Source organism: Monomorium pharaonis, chromosome 8 (genome assembly GCF_013373865.1).
Source record: "Monomorium pharaonis isolate MP-MQ-018 chromosome 8, ASM1337386v2, whole genome shotgun sequence".
Classification (NCBI taxonomy): Eukaryota; Metazoa; Arthropoda; class Insecta; order Hymenoptera; family Formicidae; genus Monomorium; species Monomorium pharaonis.
In genome coordinates, this window is record NC_050474.1 from 7,583,934 (window position 1) to 7,608,568 (window position 24,635).

The window sequence follows — 24,635 nt, forward strand, 5'->3', positions numbered from 1 at the left end:
ATCATCCCCACTAATATCCTTAATACTCCGCGAACACTTTTAAATTAATTTGTTTCAGCAAGGTTTCGCTGCAATTATTTGGCGTTGCATGAATGGCCAATATGTGTGGCCCAATGTGTGCGCGCACGGAGCAGCTGTCATTAGAAAAGTTCACTAGACGTTGTCGCATAGGCCATCAGATATCGTTTCGTTTGTCTATAGTTGATAGATTAAAAATTACTAAAGTCATCACTAATAACAATTGTTGATGTTCTCACTTAAAACAGTAATCAAGAGTTCTTTGTGAAGCTGAATACACTACTGTTGTCTATATTTCCTAACAGCTTTATTTTGGTATCTCCAGCATTCGTTTCATAGTTAATGTTATACTAATCGAAATACTCTCACAGAGAAACATTTCGAAGTTGCAAGCTACTGAAAACGTTTCAATGCAGTTTATTATAAAAGTCGAAATATTTATATTGCACCACGTAATGATTGTTGGTAGCAATTGTACTTCTCCTTCTTGAATCGCACTTGCCTTGCGTATATAACGATATAGTGAGAAGATGGCTGCTCCACAGCACATACACTCCACGCACAAATCACACTATTACAGTCTAACCGCAGTTCAAATCAAAAGAGCAATCAAAGAGCGAGCCAGCTTACACTAATGACGAAATTGACAATAAAATTGTTTTTTTATTTTTTTATCACGTATACAGATGCCTAAAATGTATTATACTTAATTAACAGGTGTAATAGCAGACGCAGAGAAAGAGAAGGGGAAGTTAGCGAAGGAAGGGTGGTCGGTGGTTTATGATGATGATGATGCGCGGGACAATAAAGAGGCGCGGGGTGCGATAGGGCAGACTGTAATTAACGTTCCCTTAGATCAGGCGGCCGCTGAGCCGAAGGGTTTCATTCCCAAATCAGAGCAAATCCCTAGTATTGAACCGCCGATGGTTAAGCAGCATCGCGCTGAGACACCAGATCCCAAAGTTAGCACTTCAAAAACAGTAGTTTCTGTTAGTGGCGATCCGAAAGTAGGACAGACCGTAATTACTAAGACTACACTAATAAAACAGACGCCGACTAAAACCGTGACTACGAAAGAAATGGTAATTGTTTCCTCTGATAAGAAAGACGTTGTTAGCGAAAAAGAAAAATTATCTAAGGAGGGTAAGGAAGTCGACGAAAAATTGATTCAGGGCGCAGTTTCTACGGGCGTTACACAAAAGACAGCAAAGGCTGAAACTGTAAAAGTCCGTGATCAGAAAAAACCAGAAGCAAAAGCTCTTTTAGGCAAAGACAAAGATAAGAAAAAAGATAAGGATAAGGAGAAGGAAAAAGACAAAGGCAAGGAGAAGGAGAAAGATAAAGATAAGGAGAATGAGAAGGATACAGACAAGGAGAAAGAGAAGGATAAAGACAAAGACAAGGATATGGAGAAGGATAAAGATATTATTATGAAGACTGCGAAAACATCGGCTTATGAAGACGTTTATAATGTGCAGCATTCGGCAGACAGCACAGAAGAAAAATCAGACGAAGAGACGAAGAAAACGAAGGATAAAAGCGGCGGAATATTTTCGGGAATTTTCAAAGGTTCCAAATTGAAGAGAAGCAAAAAAGGTTCGAAGGATACATCTTTTGACAGTGGCGACGAGGAATCGAAGGCTGTCTTAACAAAAGTCTCAGAACGGCAACTGGAACTTCTTTCTAGCGAAGTGACCGACTCGTATTTTGATAGTAAGCTACCGGAAATTACAACCGCATCCGATGTAAGATTGGCTACCGTGGAATTTTTAGAGGATTCTAGACGAATCGCTGCAGGTATGCATGCACCTTATGAAGGTTTTGCTAAACCAGCGGAAAAAGAAGACAAGAAACCAGAGGTTGCCGAGAGCGATGATGATGGCAAGGACAAGACGGGTTTCTTCTCGAACTTGTTTAAAAGTAAGTCTAAAAAGGACGAAGACGCTTTACCTGTTATTCACGTCGAAAAACCTAAAGAAAGTACAGAGCAAATTGCGAAGAAAGAAAAGAAGAAGCTAGCAGCAATTGCGAAAGAAAACGAAGATCTACTGGACCTACAAATGAAGGAAAATGAGAAAGAAGCTGAAGCATCTAAGATTGTTGACGCATCTAGTACAATCGAAAAAGAAGCGGAGAAAACTGTAAAGACCGGCGCGAAAGTCGTCGAAGATACTAAAAGCAAAGCACCCGAACAGATCATTGCTTCAACGAATGAACAGCTACCCAGTAAAGATGATGAAAAAGAAGATCAGATAAAAGAAAAGAGTGGGTTCTTCGGCATTTTCAGAAGTCCAAAGTCCAAGGATAAGAAGCTCGTCAAATCGAAGGAAACATCCTTCGACAGCGGCGACGAAGAAATTAAAACTATAACGGAGAAGCTTTTAGAAGACACGCGGAAAGTTGCTGATGTTAGTGTGTTACCAATCGCATATAAAAGTGATGGCACAAAAGTTATTCCCAAAGAAGAAATACGCACTTTTATATCAACCGCTCAATACGATATTGATACTCCCGCGGACAAAATTGGTAAGTCCTACGATGTTATTCAAACAATAAAGGCCGAGAAAATTATCCATGAAGAGATAAATGGGACAACGGACATCGATAAAGAGAAAGTTCAGAAAAAGGAAAAAAAGGATGTCGAAAAACCCGCTGGAGAAGTAAAATCAGAAATCCGAGAAGAGAAAGTACCCGAGATGGAAAAAGACATAGGCGATGACATGAAAGAAAAAAGCGGTGGTTTCTTCGGCATATTTAAAAGCCCCAAACTTAAGAGCAAAAAGAGAAGTAGATCACGAGAACAAAGTTCTTCAAAAGAGACCTCTTTCGATAGCGGAGATGAGGAAGTTCGACTGGCAACGGCGAAACTTTTAGAGGACACAAGACAAATGGCAGAAAACCTACATCAAACTGAAGAAAAAATATTGAAGAGTAAAAGTCCACCTATAGATGAAGAAATAAAAAAATCTATTATTCCCGAGGATGAAACTGTTGAAAAAGATAAGGGAAGCGGCATTTTCGGTATATTTAGAAGTCCCAAACAAGCGAGGAATTCCAGATCCAGGAGTAGATCTAAGGAGAAGACACCGTCACTCGAACTGCCAGATAGTGGCCACGATGATTTACGAGAAATAACTGCAAAATTTTTAGAGGATTCACGAAATATGGCGAATATCACAAGCGAATTACCTGATTTGAAAGATAAAGTTCCTAAAGATGATGAATTAACAATGGAGACAAAAAAAGTTGATCAACAAATTATAACTCATACAGAAGATGTTGATAAAGTCAACAAAGATGGCAAAGACACAATTGTTAAAAAAGTAGAGGACAAAACACGTGATATTGCCGACACCATTGAAACGTCAAAAGACAAGACAGTTAAGGAAGTAAAGAAAGTGAAAGAAAAAGGATCAGGACTCCTATCAGGAATATTCAAAAGTGCAAAGCATGTCGTGGAAGAAGCATCCGATGACGTAAAAGAATTCATGGAAGATACGAAAAAAGAAGCTGAATTAGAAGAAGAACGTGTCAAAGAAAAATTCACTACGAATCTAAAAGATCTGAAAGATAAAAAAGACATTGTCGTTGGTGAAGTTCAAGAAACTGTAGACAAAGCATTCGATGAAGCAAAAGATGTAAAAGATAAAACAATTTCTACAATAAAAGATAAAAAGGATAAAGGTGTCGAAGAAATTTCAAAAGATACGCAAAAAATTGCCGACGCGAAGAAAGCAGCCGACGAAAAATTGACAAAAGAAACAAAGAAAATTGGAGAAAAAATAGGAGCAACTACAACAGATATCGCACAAGCAGTCAAGGATACTAAAGACGCAGCAGAAAAAGAAGTAAAGGAAGATACAAAATTAATAAAAGAAAAATTGACAGTGGGTAGTGAAGCAGCTGCGGAAATTGCGGACAGTGCGAAGGAAAAAGCGACGAAAGAAACACAGAAAGCTAAAGAAAAAACAAGTTTTTTCTCCGGCATTTTTAAAGGTGCAAAACACGCCGTAGAAGATGCAGCTGACGATGTTAAAGGATTTATAGACGAAACAAAGAAAGAAGCTCAGGTAGAAGAAGAACGAGCCAAAGAAAAAATTTCTGCGGTATCGAAGGACTTAAAAGATAAAAAAGATGCAACGGTAACAAAAGTAAAGGACGCTGTAGATCAAGCCGCAGCTGACACGAAACATGCAAAGGATAAAGTTGTTGAAGAAGTTTCCAAAGATGCACGAAAAGTTGTTGATGCTACAAACGCAGCCGATGAAAAAATAACAACAGAAACAAAGAAAGTTGGAGAAAAAATAGAAGAAACCGCGAAAGATATTGCACAAGATGCCAAGGATACTAAAGATGCAGCAGCTAAAGAAGTAAAAGAAGGTACAAAATTAGTGAAAGAAAAACTAGCAGAAGGTGCTGAAGCAACTGCAGAAGCGACGGACGGTGCAAAGGACAAAGCAACAAAAGAAGCGAAGAAAGCTAAGGAAAAAACAACAGGTTTCTTCTCCGGCATTTTTAAAGGTGCAAAACACGCTGTAGAAGATGCAACTGACGACGTTAAAGGATTTATAGACGAGACAAAGAAAGAAGCTCAATTAGAAGAAGAACAAGCCAAAGAAAAAACTTCAGCAGAATTAAAGGACTTAAAAGATAAAAAAGATGCAGCGGTAACAAAAGTTAAGGACGTTGCAGATCAAGCCGCAGCTGACACGAAACATGCAAAGGATAAAATTTTTGAAGAAGTTTCCAAAGATGCACAAAAAGTTGCTGATGCTAAAAAAGCAACCGGTGAAAAAGTGACAACAGAAATAAAAAAAGTTGAAGAAAAAATAGAAGAAACCGCGAAAGATATTGCACAAGATGCCAAGGATACTAAAGATGCAGCAACTAAAGAAGTTAAAGAAGGTATAAAATTAGTGAAAGGAAAACTGGCAGAAGATGCTGAAGCAGCTGCAGAAGCGGCGGACGGTGCAAAGGACAAAGCAACAAAAGAAGCGAAGAAAGTTAAGGAAAAAACAACAGGTTTCTTTTCTGGCATTTTTAAAGGTGCAAAACACGCTACTGAGGATGTATCTCATGATGTTAAAGAATTTTTAGATGAAACAAGAAGAGAAGCTTCTTTAGAAAAAGAACGTGTTAAAGAAGATACTGCGGCAGGTCTTAAAGATTTGAAAGATAAGAAGGATGCAGTGGTAACTGAAATAAAAGACGTTGCAGTTCAAGCTGCAGCTGATACTAAACATGCCAAGGATAAAACATTTTCTGCTATTAAAGATCAAAAGGATAAATTTGTTGATGAAGTTTCTAAAGATACGCAAAAAATTGCCGATGCTACGAAAGCAGCCGCCGAGAAAATGACAACGGAAACAAAGAAAGTCGGAGAAAACATAGAAGAAACCGCGAAAGATATTGCACAAGCTGCCAAAGATACTACAGACGCAGCAACTAAAGATGTAAAAGAAGATACAAAATTATTAGAAGTAAAATTGGCGGCAGGTGTTGAAGCTGCTGCAGAAACGACAGACAGTGCAAAGGACAAAGCAACAAAAGAAGCGAAAAAAGCTAAAGAAAAAACAACTGGTTTCTTTAGCAGCATTTTTAAAGGTGCAAAACACGCCGTAGAAGATGCAGCTGACGATGTTAAAGAGTTTATTGATGAAACAAAGAAAGAAGCTCAGTTAGAAGAAGAACAAGCTAAAGAAAAAATTTCTGCGGAATTAAAGGACTTAAAAGATAAAAAAGATGCAGCGGTAACAAAAGTAAGGGACGCTGTAGATCAAGCCGCAACTGACACGAAACATGCAAAAGATAAAGTTGTTGAAGAAGTTTCCAAAGATGCACAAAAAGTTGCTGATGCTAAAAAAGCAACCAGTGAGGAAGTGACAACAGAAATGAAGAAAGTTGGAGAAAAAATAGAAGAAGCCGCAAAAGATATTGCAAAAGATGTCAAAGATACTAAAGATGCAGCAACTAAAGAAGTAAAAGAAGGTACAAAATTAGTGAAAGAAAAACTAGCAGAAGGTGCTGAAGCAACTGCAGAAGCGGCGGACAGTGCAAAGGACAAAGCAACAAAAGAAGCGAAGAAAGCTAAGGAAAAAACAACAGGTTTCTTCTCCGGCATTTTTAAAGGTGCAAAACACGCTGTAGAAGATGCAACTGACGACGTTAAAGGATTTATAGACGAGACAAAGAAAGAAGCTCAATTAGAAGAAGAACAAGCCAAAGAAAAAATTTCAGCAGAATTAAAGGACTTAAAAGATAAAAAAGATGCAGCGGTAACAAAAGTTAAGGACGTTGCAGATCAAGCCGCAGCTGACACGAAACATGCAAAGGATAAAATTTTAGAAGAAGTTTCCAAAGATGCACAAAAAGTTGCTGATGCTAAAAAAGCAACCGGTGAAAAAGTGACAACAGAAATAAAAAAAGTTGGAGAAAAAATAGAAGAAACCGCGAAAGATATTGCACAAGATGCCAAGGATACTAAAGATGCAGCAACTAAAGAAGTTAAAGAAGGTACAAAATTAGTGAAAGGAAAACTGACAGAAGGTGCTGAAGCAGCTGCAGAAGCGGCGGACGGTGCAAAGGACAAAGCAACAAAAGAAGCGAAGAAAGTTAAGGAAAAAACAACAGGTTTCTTTTCTGGCATTTTTAAAGGTGCAAAACACACTACTGAGGATGTATCTCATGATGTTAAAGAATTTTTAGATGAAACAAGAAGAGAAGCTTCTTTAGAAAAAGAACGTGTTAAAGAAGATACTGCGGCAGGTCTTAAAAATTTGAAAGATAAGAAGGATGCAGTGGTAACTGAAATAAAAGACGTTGCAGTTCAAGCTGCAGCTGATACTAAACATGCCAAGGATAAAACATTTTCTGCTATTAAAGATCAAAAGGATAAATTTGTTGATGAAGTTTCTAAAGATACGCAAAAAATTGCCGATGCTACGAAAGCAGCCGCCGAGAAAATGACAACGGAAACAAAGAAGGTCGGAGAAAACATAGAAGAAACCGCGAAAGATATTGCACAAGCTGCCAAAGATACTACAGACGCAGCAACTAAAGATGTAAAGGAAGATACAAAATTATTAGAAGTAAAATTGGCGGCAGGTGTTGAAGCTGCTGCAGAAACGACAGACAGTGCAAAGGACAAAGCAACAAAAGTAGCGAAAAAAGCTAAAGAAAAAACAACTGGTTTCTTTAGCAGCATTTTTAAAGGTGCAAAACACGCCGTAGAAGATGCAGCTGACGATGTTAAAGAGTTTATTGATGAAACAAAGAAAGAAGCTCAGTTAGAAGAAGAACAAGCTAAAGAAAAAATTTCTGCGGAATTAAAGGACTTAAAAGATAAAAAAGATGCAGCGGTAACAAAAGTAAGGGACGCTGTAGATCAAGCCGCAACTGACACGAAACATGCAAAGGATAAAATTGTTGAAGAAGTTTCCAAAGATGCACAAAAAGTTGCTGATGCTAAAAAAGCAACCAGTGAGGAAGTGACAACAGAAATGAAGAAAGTTGGAGAAAAAATAGAAGAAGCCGCAAAAGATATTGCAAAAGATGTCAAGGATACTAAAGATGCAGCAACTAAAGAAGTAAAAGAAGGTACAAAATTAGTGAAAGAAAAACTAGCAGAAGGTGCTGAAGCAACTGCAGAAGCGGCGGACGGTGCAAAGGACAAAGCAACAAAAGAAGCGAAGAAAGCTAAGGAAAAAACAACAGGTTTCTTCTCCGGCATTTTTAAAGGTGCAAAACACGCTGTAGAAGATGCAACTGACGACGTTAAAGGATTTATAGACGAGACAAAGAAAGAAGCTCAATTAGAAGAAGAACGAGCCAAAGAAAAAATTTCAGCAGAATTAAAGGACTTAAAAGATAAAAAAGATGCAGCGGTAACAAAAGTTAAGGACGTTGCAGATCAAGCCGCAGCTGACACGAAACATGCAAAGGGTAAAATTTTTGAAGAAGTTTCCAAAGATGCACAAAAAGTTGCTGATGCTAAAAAAGCAACCGGTAAAAAAGTGACAACAGAAATAAAAAAAGTTGGAGAAAAAATAGAAGAAACCGCGAAAGATATTGCACAAGATGCCAAGGATACTAAAGATGCAGCAGCTAAAGAAGTAAAAGAAGGTACAAAATTAGTGAAAGAAAAACTAGCAGAAGGTGCTGAAGCAACTGCAGAAGCGGCGGACAGTGCAAAAGACAAAGCAACAAAAGAAGCGAAGAAAGCTAAGGAAAAAACAACAGGTTTCTTCTCCGGCATTTTTAAAGGTGCAAAACACGCTACTGAGGATGTATCTCATGATGTTAAAGAATTTTTAGATGAAACAAGAAGAGAAGCTTCTTTAGAAAAAGAACGTGTTAAAGAAGACGCCGCGGCAGGTCTTAAAGATTTAAAAGATAAGAAGGATGCAGTGGTAACGGAAATAAAAGACGCTGTAGATCAAACTGCAGCTGATACGAAACATGCCAAGGATAAAACAATTTTTGCTATTAAAGATCAAAAGGATAAACTTGTTGAAGAAGTTTCTAAAGATGCGCAAAGAATTGCCGATGCTACGAAAGCAGGCGCCGAGAAAGTGACAACGGAAACAAAGATGGTCGGAGAAAACATAGAAGAAACCGCGAAAGATATTGCACAAGTTGCCAAAGATACTACAGATGCAGCAGCTAAAGATGTAAAGGAAGGTACAAAATTATTAGAAGAAAAATTGGCGGCAGGTGTTGAAGCTGCTGCAGAAGCGACAGACAGTGCAAAGGACAAAGCAACAAAAGAAGCGAAAAAAGCTAAAGAGAAAACAAGTGGTTTCTTTAGTAGTATTTTTAAAGGCTCAAAACACACCGTAGAAGATGCAGCTGACGATGTTAAAGGATTTATTGATGAGACAAAGAAGGAAACTCAGTTAGAAGAAGAACAAGCTAAAGATAAAATTTCTGCGGAATTAAAGAACTTAACAGATAAAAAAGATGCAGCAGTAACAAAAGTGAAGGACGTTGCAGATCAAGCCGCAGCTGACACAAAACATGGGAAGGATGAAATTGTTGGAGAAGTTTCTAAAGGTGCTCAAAAAGTTGCTGAGGTTACAAAAACAGCCGGGGAGAAAGTGACAACAAAAACAAAGGAGGTCGGAGAGAAAATAGAAGAAACCGCGAAAGATATTGCACAAACTGCCAAGGACGCAAAAGATGCAGCAATTGAAGAAGTAAAAGAAGATACAAAAATGGTAAAAGAAAAATTGGAATCAGGTGCTAAAGCGGCTGTGGAAGCTGTGGACAGTACAAAAGACAAAGCGACGAATGAAGCGAAGAAAGCTAAAGAAAAATCAACTGGTTTCTTTACTGGCATTTTTAAAGGTGCAAAACACGTCGTAGAAAATGCAACTGACGATGTTAAAGAATTTATGGACGAAACAAAAAAAGAAGCTGAAATGGAAGAAGAACGAGCCAAAGAAAGAATTTCTGCTGACCTCAAAGCTCTAAAGGATAAAAAAGATACAATCGCAACAAAAGTAAAAGACGTTGCAGATAAAGCTGCAGCTGATGCGAAACATGTGAAGGATGATGCAATTTCTACTGTTAAAGATCAAAAGGATAAAGTTGTCGATGTTACGAAAGCAGCCGCTGAAAAAGTGACAAGAGACACAAAAGAGATTAGTGAAAAAATACAAGAAACCGCAACAGATTTTGCACAAGCTGCTAAAGATTCTAAAGATGCAGCTGCTAAAGAAGTAAACGAAGATACAGAATTAGTAAAAGAAACATTGACAGCAAGTGCTGAAGCGGCTGCGGAAGCTGCGGATAGTGCGAAGGAAAAAGTGTCAAAAGAAACGAAAAAAGCTAAAGAGAAAACATCGGGTTTCTTCTCCGGCATCTTTAAAGGTGCAAAACACGCCGCTGAGGATACATCTCATGATGTCAAAGAATTTTTGGATAAAACAAGAAGAGAAGCTTCTTTAGAAAAAGAACGTGTTAAAGAAGATACCACGGCAGGTCTTAAAGATTTACAAGATAAGAAGGATGCAGTGGTAACTGAAACAAACGCCGCTGCAGATCATGTCGCATCTGATATGAAACGTGCTAAGGATAAAACAATTTTTGCTATTAAAGATGAAAAGGATAAAGCTATTGAGGAAGTTTTCAAAGACACGCAAAGAGTTGCCGATGCTGCTAAAGCAGCCGATAAGAAATTGACAAAAGAAACAAAGAAAATTGAAGAAAAAATTGGAGCAACTGCAACAGATATTGCACAAGCAACCAAGGATACTAAAGACGCAACAGCTAAAGAAGTAAAGGAAGATACAAAATTAATAAAAGAAAAATTGACAGCAAGTGCTGAAGCGGTTACGGAAGCTGCGGATAGTGCGAAGGAAAAAGCGACGAAAGAAGCAAAGAAAACTAAAGAAAAAGCATCACGTTTTTTCTCCGGAATTTTCAAAGGTGCAAAACACAGCGTAGAAGATGCAGCTGAAGATGTTAAAGAATTTATTGACGAGAGAAAGAAAGAAGGTCAGTTAGAAGAAGAACAAGCCAGAGAAGAAATTTCTGCGGAACTAAAGGAATTAAAAGATAAAAAAGATGCAACGGTAACAAAAGTAAAGGACGCTACAGATCAAGCCGCAGCTGACACGAAACATGCAAAGGATAAAGTTGTTGAAGAAGTTTCCAAAGATGCGCAGAAAGTTACTGAGACTACGAAAGCAGCCGTTGATAAAGTGACAACAGAAACAAAGAAAGTTGGAGAAAAAATAGATAAAGCCGCGACAGATATTGCACAAGCTGCCAAGGATACTAAAGATGCAGCAGCTGAAGAAATTAAGGAAGATTCACAATTAGTAAAAGAAAAATTAGCAGCAGGTGTTGAAGCAGCTGTGGAAACGGCGGACAGTGCGAAGGATAAAACGTTAAAAGAAACGAAGAAAGCTAAAGAAAAAGCAACTGGTTTCTTTTCTGGCATTTTTAAAGGTGCAAAACACGCTTCTGACGATGCATCTCACGATGTCAAGGAATTTTTGGATGAGACGAGAAGAGAAGCTTCTTTAGAGAAAGACCGTGTTAAGGATGATGTTACCGCAGGTCTTGAACATTTAAAAGATGAAAAGGATGCAGTTATAACTGATGTTCAAAAAACTATGGGGCAAGCTATTGCTGACGTAAAAGATGCAAAGGATAAAACAATTTCTGCAGTCAAAGACAAAAAGGATGAAATTGGGGAAGAAATTTCGAAAGAAACTAAAAAATTTGTAGATACTACGAAAGCAGCCGGTGAAAAAATTGCACTGGAAACAAAGAAAGTTGAAGAGAATATAGGAGAAACGGTCACAGATATTGCGAAAGATATTAAAGATACTAAAGATGAAGCCATAAGAGAGGCAAAAGAAGATACAAAAAAAGTAAAAGAAAAATTGGCGACAGGTATTGATGCAGCTACGGAAACTTTAGATAGCACAAAGAAAAAAGCATCGAAAGATGCGAAGAAAGTTAAAGAAAGAGCAAGTGGGTTTTTCTCCGGCATTTTCAAGGGAGCCAGACACGCCGCTGACGAAGCAGCTGACGATGTTAAAGAATTTGTGGATGAGACGAAAAAAGAAGCTGTGTTGGAAGAAGGGCGTGCTAAGGAAAAAGTTGGTGCAGATTTAAAAGATTTGAAGGACAAAAAAGACACAGCCGTTACTGAAGTTCAAGAAGCTATAGATAAAACTGGTGATAAAGCAAAAATTGTAAAAGATAAAACGGTTTCTACACTAAAAGACAAGAAGGATAAAGTTGTCGAGGAAATTTCGAAAGATATGCAAAAAGTTGTGGATGTTACAAAAGCAGCCGGTGAGAAAGTGACAACAGAAACAAAAAAGGTCGAAGAAAAAATAGAAGAAACCGCAAAAGATATTACGCAAGATGGCAAGGATACTAAAGATGCAGCAACTAAAGAAGTAAAAGAAAGTACAAAATTGGTGAAAGAAAAACTAGCAGAAGGTGCTGAAGCAGCTGCAGAAGCGGCGGACAGTGCAAAGGATAAAGCAACAAAAGAAGCGAAGAAAGCTAAGGAAAAAACAACAGGTTTCTTCTCCGGCATTTTTAAAGGTGCAAAACACGCAGTAGAAGATGCAACCGACAATGTTAAAGAATTTATGGACGAGACAAAGAAAGAAGCTCAGTTAGAAGAAGAACAAGTCAAGAAAAAAATATCAGCGGAGCTCAACGATGTAAAAGATAAAAGAGATGCAGTAGTAACAAAAGTAAAAGACGCTGCAGATCAAGCCACAGTTGATATAAAACATGCGAAAGATGAAGCAACTTCTGCTGTTCAAGATCAAAAGGATAACGTTGTTGAAAAAGTTTCCATAAATGAACAAAAAGTTGCTGATGCTACAAAAGCAGCCGCTGAGAAAATGACAACGGAAACAAAGAAGGCCGCAGAAGAAATAGAAAAAACCATGATAGATACTGCAAAAGCGGCCAAAGGCACTAAAGATGCAGCAACTAAAGAAGTAAAGGAAGATAAAATATTAATAAAAGAAAAACTGACAGCAGGTACTGAAGCAGCTGCAGAAGTGGCAGACAGCACAAAGGACAAAGCAACAAAAGAAGCGAAGAAAACTAAAGAAAAAACAACAGGTATTTTCTCTGGCATTTTTAAAGCTGCAAAACATGCCGTAGAAGATGCAACTGATGACGTTAAAGGATTTATAGACGAAACAAAGAAAGAAGCTCAATTAGAAGAAGAACAAGCCAAAGAAAAAATTTCAGCAGAATTAAAGGACTTAAAAGATAAAAAAGATGCAGCGGTAACAAAAGTAAAGGACGTTGCAGATCAAGCCGCAACTGACACGAAACATGCAAAGGATAAAATTGTTGAAGAAGTTTCCAAAGATGCACAAAAAGTTGCTGATGCTAAAAAAGCAACCGGTGAGAAAATGACAACAGAAATAAAGAAAGTTGAAGAAAAAATAGAAGAAACTGCAAAAGATATTGCACAAGATGCCAAGGATACTAAAGATGCAGCAACAAAAGAAGTAAAAGAAGGTACAAAATTGGTTAAAGAAAAACTGATAGAAGGTGCTGAAACAGCTGGAGAAGCAGCGGACAGTGCAAAGGACAAAGCAATCAAAGAAACGAAGAAAGCTAAAGAAAAAACAACAGGTTTCTTCTCCGGCATTTTTAAAGGTGCGAAACACGCTACTGAGGATGTATCTCATGATGTTAAAGAATTTTTAGATGAAACAAGAAGAGAAGCTTCTTTAGAAAAAGAACGTGTTAAAGAAGACGCTGCGGCAGGTCTTAAAGATTTAAAGGATAAGAAGGATGCAGTGGTTACTGAAATAAAAGACGCTGTAGGTCAAGCTGCAGCTGACACGAAACATGCCAAGGATAAAACAATTTCTGCTGTTAAAGATCAAAAGGATAAAATTGTTGAAGAAGTTTCCAAAGATGCACAAAAAGTCGCCGGTGCTTCGAAAGCAGCCACTGAGAAAGTGACAACAGAAACAAAGATGATCGGAGAAAAAATATTAGAAGCCGCAACAGATATTACACAAGCTGGCAAGGATGCTAAAGATACTACAGTTACAGAAATAAAGGATGACGCTAAATTAGTGAAGGAAAAATTGGCGGTAGGTGTTGAAGCGGCTGCAAAAGCTGCGGAGAGTGCAAAGGATAAAGCAACGAAGGAAACGAAGAAAGCCAAAGAGAAAACAACTGGTTTCTTTTCTGGCATTTTTAAAGGTGCAAAACACGCTGCTGACGATGCATCTCACGATGTCAAGGAATTTTTGGATGAGACGAGAAGAGAAGCTTCTTTAGAGAAAGACCGTGTTAAGGATGATGTTACCGCAGGTCTTGAACATTTAAAAGTTGAGAAGGATGCAGCCGTAACCGGAGTTGAAGGAGCTATTGGCCAAGCTATTGCTGACGTGAAAGATACAAAGGATAAAACAGTTTTAGCAGTCAAAGATAAAAAGGATGAAATTGGAGAAGATGTTTCAAAGAAAACTCAAAAAATTATTGATGCTACCAAAGCAGCTGATGAGAAAATTTCAATGGAAACGAAAAAAGTTGAAGAGAAAATAGAAGAAACAGTTGCAGATATTACAGACAGCATCAAAGACACTAAAGATAAAGCGATTGAAGGAGCAAAAGAAGATAAGAAAAAAATAAAAGAAAAGTTAGCAACACGTATTGATGCTGCTGCAGAAACTGTAGACAGTACAAAGAAAAAAGCAATGAAGGAAGCAAAAAAAGCTAAAGAAAGAACAAGTGTGTTTCTCTCTGGCATCTTTAAAGGATCTAAACACTCCGTTGACGAAGCCGCTGACGATGTTAAAGATTTTACGGACGAGTTAAAGAAAGGAGCTCGAGTGGAAGAAGAAGAAGCTAAAGAAAAGATTTTTGTGGATTATGAAGATTTAAAAGATAAAAAGGATGCAGTAGTAACAAAAGAAGACGCCACAGATCAAGTCGTAGCTGATACGAAAAATGCAAAAGATAAAGCAATTTCTACTCTTAAAGATCAGAAGGATAAAATTGTTGAAGAAGTTTCCAAAGATGTACAAAAAGTTGTTGATGCTACAAAAGCAGTTGGTGAAAAAATGACAACAGAAACAAAGAAAGTCGGAGAAAAAATAGAAGAAACCGCGAAAGATATTGAACAAGCTGCCAAGGAGGCTAAAGATGTAGCAACTAAAGAAGTAAAGGAAGGTACGAAAGTGACAAAAGAAAAATTAACAGCAGCTGTTGAAGCAGTTGGGGAAGCTGCAGACAGTGCAAAAGAAAAAGCGACGAAAGAAACAAAGAAAACTAAAGAAAAAACAACTGGTTTTTTTTCCGGAATCTTTAAAGGTGCAAAGCACGCCGTAGAAGATGCAGCTGACGATGTTAAAGAATTTATGGACGAAACCAAGAAAGAAGCTCAATTAGAAGAAGAACGAGCCAAAGAAAAGATTTCTACGGATTATGAAGATTTAAAAGATAAAAAGCATGCAATTGTAACAAAAGTAAAGGACGCTGTAGATCAAGCTGCAGCTGATACAAAGCGTGCAAAGGATAAAACAATTTCTGCTGTTAAAGATCAAAAAGATATGGTCGTGGAAGAAATTTCCAAAGATACGCAAAAAGTTGCCGATACTACGAAAGCAGCCGCTGAGAAAGTGACAACGGAAACAAAGAAGGTCGGAGAAAAAATTAAAGAAACTGCGACAGATATTGCACAAGCTGCCAAGGATACAAAAGACGCAGCGGCTAAAGAAGTTAAAGAAGATGCACAATTAGTGAAAGAAAAATTGGCAGCAGGTGTTGAAGCAGCTGCGGAAATGGCGGGCAGTGCGAAGGATAAAACGTCAAAAGAAACAAAGAAAGCTAAAGAAAAAACAACTGGTTTCTTTTCCGGCATTTTTAAAGGTGCAAAACACGCCGCTGACGATGCATCTCATGATGTTAAGGAATTTTTGGATGAGGCGAAAAGAGAAGCTTCTTTAGAAAAAGAACGTGTTAAAGAAGATGCTGCGGCAGGTCTTAAAAGTTTAAAAGATGAAAAGGATGCAGTAGTAACAAAAGTAAAAGACGCTGCAGATCAAGTTGCAGCTGATACGAAACATGCCAAGGATGAAGCAATTTCTGCTATTAAAGATCAAAAGGATAAAGTTGTTAAAGAAGTTTCCAAAGATGCGCAAAAAGTTGGCGATGCTACGAAAGTAGCCACTGAGAAAGTGACAACGGAAACAAAGAAGGTCGCAGAAAAAATAGGAGAAGCCGCGACAGATATTGCACAAATTGCCAAGGATACTAAAGACGCAGCAGCTAAAGAAGTAAAGGAAGATACAAAATTAATAAAAGAAAAAGTGGCAACAGGTGCTGAAGCGGCTGCGGAAGCTGCGGACAGTACAAAAGACAAAGTGACGAAGGAAGCAAAAAAAGCTAAAGAGAAAACAACTGGTTTCTTCTCCGGTATCTTTAAAGGTGCAAAACACGCTGCTGAAGAAGCATCTGATGATGTCAAGGAATTTTTGGATGATACGAGAAGAGAAGCTTCTTTAGAAAAAGAACGCGTTAAAGAAGAAGTTGCTGTAGGACTCAAAGATCTGAAAGATGAGAAAGATGTAGTTTTAACCGGAGTTCAAGAAGCTGTTGACCAAACTATTGGTGACGTGAAAAATGCAAAAGAAAGAGCTATTTCTGTTGCTAAAGATAAGAAAGACAAAATTGTAGAAGTAGTTTCAAAGGATACACAAGAAAATATTGATATTACAAAAGCAGCTGGTGAAAAAGTAACGTTGGAAGTGGAAAAGATCGATGAGAAGATAGAAGAAACTGCAGCGGATGTTGCAAAAGCTGTCAAAGACACTAAAGTTACAGTAACTAAAGAAGTGAAAAAGGATGCAAAGAAATTAAAAGAGCAATTGATAGCAAGTGCTGACACTGCCGCGGAAGTTATGGATCATGCAAAAGATAAAGCAAAAGAAACAAAGAAAACTAAGGAGAAAACAGGTCGCTTTTTTTCTGGAATATTTAAAAGTGCAAAACATTCTGTAGAAGATGCATCTGACGATGTTAAACAATTTTTGGATGAAACAAAGAGAGAAGCATCTGTTGAAAAAGAACTTATTAAGGAAGAAATTATTGCTGATCTCAAGGATTTAAAATATAAGGAAGACGCTGTCTTAACTGAAGTTGAACAAGTCGCAGATCAAACTATCATTGATGTAAAAGGTGATAAGGATAGAACCATTTCAGCTGCGAACGATAAGATAGATAAAATTATTGATAAAGTTTCCAGAGATACACGGAAAGTTGTTGACACTACAAAAACAGCCGTTGAGAAAGCAGCAACAGAAACAAAGGAAGTCGGTGAAAAGATAGAAGAATCCGCGACAGATGTTGCACAAGCTGTGAAAGACACTAAAGATGCAGCAGTTGATGAAATAAAGGAAGATGTAAATTTAGTGAAAAAAAAATTAACAATAGGTACTGATGCGACTACAGAAGCTGTTGATAGTGCAAAGAATAAAGTAGCAAAAGAAGCAAAAAAATCTAAAGAGAAAACAAGTGGTTTCTTTTCTGGGATATTTAAAGGCGCGAAACATGTTGTAGAAGATACTACTGACGACGTTAAAGAATTTTTAGATGAAACAAAACATGAGGCAGAATTGGAAGAAGCTCGTGCTAAGAAAGCAGCAGCGGCTGGATTGAAAGATATTGAACATAAAAAAGATACTGTCGTTACTGGTGTAAAAGAAACAACTGATCGAGCTGTCACTGGAATAAAAGACGCCAAAGACAAGACTATTGCCGCAGCAAAAGATACAAAAGATCAAATCACAGAAAAAGTTTTTGAAGATATTAACAAAGGTGCTGATGCGGCCAAGACTACTAAAGATAAAGTAACTTTAGAAATGAAAGAAATTAGTGAAAAAATAGATTTGACAGCGCAGAATGTTGCACAAAAGGTCTCGGACACCAAAGATGCGGTTGTTAAACAAATGCATGATGATACTAAAAAGGTTAAAGAGAAATTGGCAGCAGGAGTCGAAGCCGTGGCCGACAGTGCTGAAATCTCTAAGACTAAAACAACTAAAGAAGCAAAAAAAGCTAAAGAAAAAGGATCTGGCTTTTTATCCGGCATATTTAAAAGTGCAAAGCACGCCGCAGGTGATGCCACTGACGATGTCAAAGAATTTTTTGATGAGACTGAGAAGGAAATTTTATTAGAACAAAAACATGCTAAAGAGAAATCTACAGCTACTTTCAAGGACTTGAAGGACAAAGAAGACGCTGCAGTTACCAAAGTTCAAGAAGTTATAGATAGAACTATCACTGATGTGAAAGATGCAAAGGAAAAAATTATTGATGACATTTCCAAAGATACCCAAAAGATTATTGATATCACGAAAGCAACTGGCGAGAAAGCTGTAACAGAAACAAAGAAGATTGATGAAAAGGTAGAAGCAACCACGGTTATACAAGATGTTAAAGACGCGAAAGATGCAGTGACTAAAGAACTGAAAGATAATGCAAAATTAGTAAAAGAAAAGTTAACAACTAGTATCGATGCTGTAGCCGATAGTGCTGAAACTACTAAAGATAAAGCCGCGAAAAGTGCAAAAAAAGCTAAAGAAAAAGGATCTGGTTTTCTGTCAGGTATATTTAAAGGCGCCAAGCATTCCGTTGAAGGCGCTGTAGATGACGTCAAAGAATTTTTAATTGAAACAAAACGCGAGGCAGAACTAGAAGAAATTCACGCTAAAGAAGCAGCAACAACTGAATTGAAAGAACTAGAACATAAAAAGGATGCTATTGTTACTGATATAAAAGATACAACTGATCGGGCTATCGCTGAAATAAAAGATACCAAAGACAAAACTATCACTGCAGCGAAAGATACGAAGGATAAAGTCACAGAGAAAGTTTTTGAAGATATTAACAAAGGCGCTGATATGGTTAAGGCTACCAAAGATAAAGTAACTTCAGAAATAAAAGAAATTGGAGAAAAAATGGATTTGACAGCGCGAGAAGTTGCACAAGAAGTTGCAGATACCAAAGATGCAGTTGTCAAGGAAGTACAGGATGATACGAAAAAAGTGAAAGAGAAATTAGTAACGAGACCTGAAGCCGTGATCGATAATGCTGAAGCAGCTAAGAATAAAGCAACTAAAGAAACGAAGAAAGCTAAAGAAAAGGGATCTCGTTTTCTTTCGGGAATAGTTAAAGGCGCAAAACACGCTGTTGATAGCACAAGGGACGATATCAAAGAATTTCTGGATGAAACAAAGCACGAAGCAAAATTAGAAGAAGCTCGTGCTAAAGAAACTGCTGCTAGTGATTTGAAGAAACTAGAACACGATAAAAGCGTCAGTAGTATAAAAGGCACTACGAAAAAAATAGTAGCTGATGTCAAAGACGCGAGAACTAAAATTTCCGAGACAGCGGCCAAAACGACGATTGCAGTTGATAAGCTACCGACTAAAACGAAGAAAGTAAGTGAGAAAATAGAAACTACAGATATGGCTCATGATATAAGAAAAAATCTTCCTGAAGAAATAAAAGAGGATACAAAGACGGTGAAGGATAAATTACTCATGAGTGCTTCTATCACGCATGGTACCAAAACGGCTAAAGACGAGCTTATGAAAGACTCCAAAGAAACGAAGGATACGGGTTTGGATTTCCTTTCTGATGTTATTCAGGACACAAAACAGACAGGAAAGGAAATTTCCGATGACGTGAAAGACTTTTTGGAAGTAATCAGGCAGGAAGCAGCTTCTGATGAAGCACTTGCTAGAGAAGCCGCAGCGGCAAGACAGAAAGAACTCGAACAAACGAAGGATAAAATCGCAGATGAAATTAAAACTGCTACTAGTAAGGCGGTGAAAGATGTGAAAGACGCTAAGCATAAGGATCTTTCCAGTATAAAAGGTGCGAAAAATAAAACAATTTCCACTGTAAAAGCAGCGGGAAGTAAAATAGGACAAAGTGTGTCGCAAGCTGGTGAGAAAATTAAGTCTACTGGTCAAGATATGACGCAGAAGACTAAACGCACTAAAGATGCCGTCGTAAGCGAAACAAAGGAAGACGCACGAGTAGTTAAAGGAAAACTGGCAACAGGTACAGGTACAATCGCCAGTGCGACGGAAACCGCTAAAACCAAAACCGTAAAAGAAGTTAAAAAGGTCAAACAAAAAGCAGGTGGTTTTATATCAGGTGTAGTAAAGAGTGCTAAACACGCAGTAGAAGACGCAACGGATGATATGAAGGACTTTTTAGAAGAAACGAAACAGGAGGCAACCGCAGAGGAAGCTCGCGCCAAGAGCGATCTTGCTCAAGCGAAAGATAAATCTACCAAGTCAACTGACGCGAAAGAAAAATCTGTCGGCGTCGTCAAAACTGCAAGAAAAAGTCCCCCAAAAGTGACAAAACCACTAACGGATGTGAAAGGCGCGGGTAAAGCTTCACCCATCACTAAGAGAATGAGCAAAGAAATGCCAACGTCAGAAACGAGAAGAGGTGATAAAGTAGGATCGAAACGCACAAGCTCAGAGAGTGCTCATGAGGTAGTTGGTCGTAGTTGGGAGGATAGTCTTCGTAGGTCTGATGTAGTTAGCAAACCGGCGACGTCCGGTGGCGTCGAGCATTTAACCCAGACAGTTAGCGTTAAGAAAGTATCTCGCATTCCACAAAAGATTAGTTCGGGTAAAGAGTCGATCGCGGACGATTCAGACACTTCGCGTAGAGTAGTAGAGAGTACAGTAACTACGATAGGGCACCCCGAGCCTCGCACACGGCAATCCGTCACCACAATCGTGACAAAGTCTGTGCGAACGACCCCACCGCCACCCAGTTCACTCGCCGAGTTCACTGACAGTAGAACCGAAGGTATCTTGCAATAATCTTGCGTTATATCCATATCTATATATATTATATATTACATATTACCAGCTGTGTGTAACATAATTAATAATTAAGTTGATGCTTCTCTGTAACTTCAGTTTTACTAGTTATTCTCGTGACATCAGAGAGCAAAAAAGAAAGAGATATATATACATATATATATACATTCACGCATCTTCGTCATTCATTAATTAAACTTAACATTCTAATCTCTTAGTCATTTCCAGTCCACTAATTCATGTTTTATGACCCGTAGAACCAATCGACGACATCCGAGCCATTCACTTTACCGCTTGTTTCTCTTATAATTTTCTGCGTACTGTTTTGAATTTTCTTTATGTTTCCATGTGTATCGACTGGGTATATTGTTAATTGAAATTAATTTTATACAAATAAGACAATGCGTTTAATTAATAATTATATTTAAGATAAACTCTAAATCAGGAATGATTCGTTACATAAAGTATGAAGATTTAAAGAGACGTCTGATTGAGAAGAATAAACGATATACCTATGTATACTACATTTAATTATTTGCTACTTATTTTCAGTTATGTTTTAACAATGATTTTGTTAACATCCGTTTAATGCATGATTCCAGGTTTTTATGCTATTTTTTAAACGTCTTTCTTACCACGATGGATAATTTTCCTAGTATTACTTCTCGAACGTCGAAATTTTATTTTATCATCAAACATGTCTCTTTCTTTTCGTTTGTAGCGTATAACATATAGAGATCACGTGTTTACGATTATGCGGTAATTATATCTCATTCAAATTAACAGGTATACCACAACTAGCGAAGCATGAACCGAGGTATGCCATGCAGAGAAAAAAAACATCATCCATCATCTAATCTTTGTTGAATCACTGCTTTCAATGTCGTACTTGCCGATTCCTAGTGTGAACTCAATTCTCTCTCTATGTAAATTTTTCAGACGTGACCAAAGAGGCTACGCGACGGGCACAAAACCTGGCGGACCAGGCGTACACCTCGACAAAAACAGGTAACGTAAAATCGACTCAAGTAAAATGTAAAACAGTTCACGTACGCGGATCATCATCTCCGATCGAAGATTAATAACGGTAGCAGACTCTGTTTTTTGGTGCCCTCATTTATATTTAGCTTTATCTTCCATAGTTAGCACCTGCCGACGCTTTCACACTAATTGATACTGTGCGCACGTCTCTTACTAAATAGTTACCGATTTCTTTTTTTTATTTTGCCAAGAACAAAAGGTAGCTCTCAATCGCTCAATCAAAAAAGCCATTCTGTATATATTAGCATATACTTATCGAGTAATTTAGCCAGTTGTACAGCGTGTCCAGCAAATTATGGCATCGTTATACCGGCTAGAAGATGATTTCTCTTAAAAAGACAAATAGAACTATATATACTTTAGATTTTCTTTTTTTTAATTTTAATTGTGTAATTTCGAGAAAAATAATTTGGAATATTCTAAAAGTGGAAGAAGTAAATTCTCGAACGGCCGTGTTTTTCTACTGGTACATTTTAGTAAGACTCAGGCGCCACGACCAGACACCGTTCTTTAATGAGTGTACTCTTCTTCGTTTTCGATAAACAGACTAATCCTGGTTGCAATATTGATACTAACTAAAAAACCTACTAAATAATGGGCAAAGAACCGCGGTGCACGCGCACACGCATCACGTGTGAGGTACATCTTTCCAGGATCGCCTCTCCCATATTTCACGTGCGTACGTGCGTGCACCAAGCGCGAATCTTTCGTTTATTAATGCGTAATGTTCGCGTACACATGCGAGGCAGACACGCTCCGACATCTTCCGGTCCAACTTTGGCAGCTGGGCTAGAGTTGAAATTCTTAGTGTGTATCAATGTGCTTTATGTCCTTGTTCCTGTTCTTGTCCATGTCCTTTTGGATGGGTCAGGGCATGATTCGGCTGAGATTGATGGGACTGTAGAGAGGCATGCTACTTCTGCTCCATCAAAACAACCTGTTCCCGCCCCGCGTCATTCTACCACCAAGCCGTCTACTAAACCCGAGTTCTATCTAGAGCTCAGTGATGTCTCACGAACACGTAAAACGGTCGAGCAGCCGCCCAAGCCAGAAGCGCAGTCGCCGAGCAAGAGCAAGATACCGCTTAAAATCGACCCTCGCGTGTCTAAATTGAGCGATTCCGAATCCGTCCAGTTAGAATCTTCAGAAGATCGTGTTATTGGTCCACAAGCGGCTTCGCGATCTATCAAATACATCACCAAGGAATACGCGGACGAATTGATCGAAGAGACGGTAGAAGAAAAGAGAAAAGTATTGCTGAGCGATGCAGCCCAAACGGATGATCTGACTGAGACTATTACAAGGAATAAGATAGAAATGATTCCCTCGGTGGAACAAATACGACAAACAACGAAGATAACCAGTGATCTATCGATCGATCCTGCAAAACTTGAAGAGCTTTTAAAGACGAGCGACACCATAGAGACAATGAGAACCGTGACGCTGACGTCGGAAGTTGATGCTTTGCAACCTGTAACGCGCGAGGAGATTGTCAAAAGGCTAAACCAGGTCGCTGACACGCTACCGAGTAAGATTTTCAATTTTGGCGACAAGTTTCCGGACTCTTCCACCACTACAATAAAGACTGACGATGTTATGCAGACGGTCACAACTGTACAACGCCAGACAACAGAAACGCCGGAGATTGAGAGAACTGAGAGGGTAATAAGAACGGTGATCTCTAGCAGCGAAGCAGGCGATACGGAGTCCGCTCTGAGAAGTCTCCAAGAGCAATTAACGAAATCCGAGATCGGGGAGACCGCCTCTTGGATAGCGGCGAACGAACAGTGGGGGACGCAGTATTCCCAAGACACGTCACCCGGTTCCGGGAACGACGGCGGCGCTGACACGTTCGCCAGCAGCAACAACAACAATAACAACAACAAGAATGATGGTAGTTCGAGACACGATATACACAGCGACACCGATAGTGACGGTTCGCCGCAACCTAGAAGAAGATCTCCGAGCAAGAGGCGTACGTTGGGCAGTTCCAGCGGGTCGGATGTAGCACTGCACGAAGGTGCGGAGCTGTCCCCGTTGGAGGACGACCAAGGTACCGCACTCTCACAGCTAACCTTCTGCATAAGCAATGTACATACCCCTTGAAACCCTCCTCGTTAATTGCCTCCCATATGGGAACGAACAAACCCGAAAAAAAAGAAAAGATATATATATACATATGTACATAGATTACTACATGTTGAGTTTTGGTGTTGAACTTCAGCTACCTTTGCATGTATTAACTCCCATGTATTTTCCCGCTAACTTCTCGCTAATTGCACGATGAAAGTATATTTGATGTTTGCACTTGTCCGAAAAGTTAAATTGGGTAATGAGATTTGATCGATGAAAATCATCCCTAGAACGATAACTCTAAATAACGTTAACGTTGATTAAAATCGTGAATTTTAAGATCGTAAATTACAGATTTCATGGATATATCATTGTTCCAGGGATGTAAATTTAAATTAAAAAAGAGGTCAGAGGTCTTCTAAATCTGTTTATAATTTATATTTAAAATGTTTTCTTAGTTTTTCAGTCTTTTTTATATTTGTTATTTATATTTATATTTATTACTATATTTATTTAAAATATTTTGCAGTATGCTAATGGTTAAAAAGAAACCTTTTGAAGAAATCTTTTTTTGAACTTGAATGAAATAACCAACATCGTCAAAAATTTGGAACATAATTTTTATTAATTTCCAATTAAGAAGACCTTTGACTCTCTGTTGCTACTTGAAACTTGAGGTTGCAAGAGAAAAATAGGAATTATTCGCTTGGGAATTGCATGATCCGTGATGTTTCGCATAAGGACCATATCTGTCTTATGTACACGATATCGACGACGTCGTGCGTACAGAAAAATAATGATCCGCAAGAAAAAATAAAGCTTGTCAAGTGCAGTCGCATAAGTCTGCATATTGCGTGCGATACTTCTATTTGTGGGCGCGTTGCGAGGAATTGTGCGATTAATGGTGATCGACTAAGTGTTGCTTCTCGTTCAGGAAATGTTCGACTATGATAACGTCGTTTCTTACTTTTTTGTTTTTCCATTGGTCTTGGCTATAGGATGGATGGAGTTTTGTGATTAGGGGCTTCTTGGGACTAGCAATTTCATTCGAGGTTTTTCATTTGCGTTCAGTCACGTTGAATGATCAAACATTATGACGTCTAACACGTCGGCGCATTGAAAGTGCTTTTGACGATGGGA

General features: G+C 38.4%; 1 protein-coding gene across 26 annotated transcripts in view; it reads left to right on the top strand.

Annotated features, from left to right (window-relative positions):
- LOC105835668 (ankyrin-3) overlaps window positions 1-24,635 on the top strand; it is a 111,065-nt gene that overhangs the window by 77,590 nt on the left and 8,840 nt on the right. For 15 of the 26 annotated variants that reach the window (XM_036290586.1, XM_036290587.1, XM_036290588.1 and 12 more), the window contains 3 exons: window positions 736-20,367; window positions 21,321-21,389; window positions 22,294-23,475. In XM_036290586.1, coding sequence (XP_036146479.1) covers window positions 736-20,367; window positions 21,321-21,389; window positions 22,294-23,475 — 20,883 coding nt within the window. The remainder of the gene's footprint in view (window positions 1-735; window positions 20,368-21,320; window positions 21,390-22,293; window positions 23,476-24,635) is intronic. The other 11 variants (XR_004964261.1, XR_004964262.1, XM_036290596.1 and 8 more) reach the window with 7 other exon arrangements.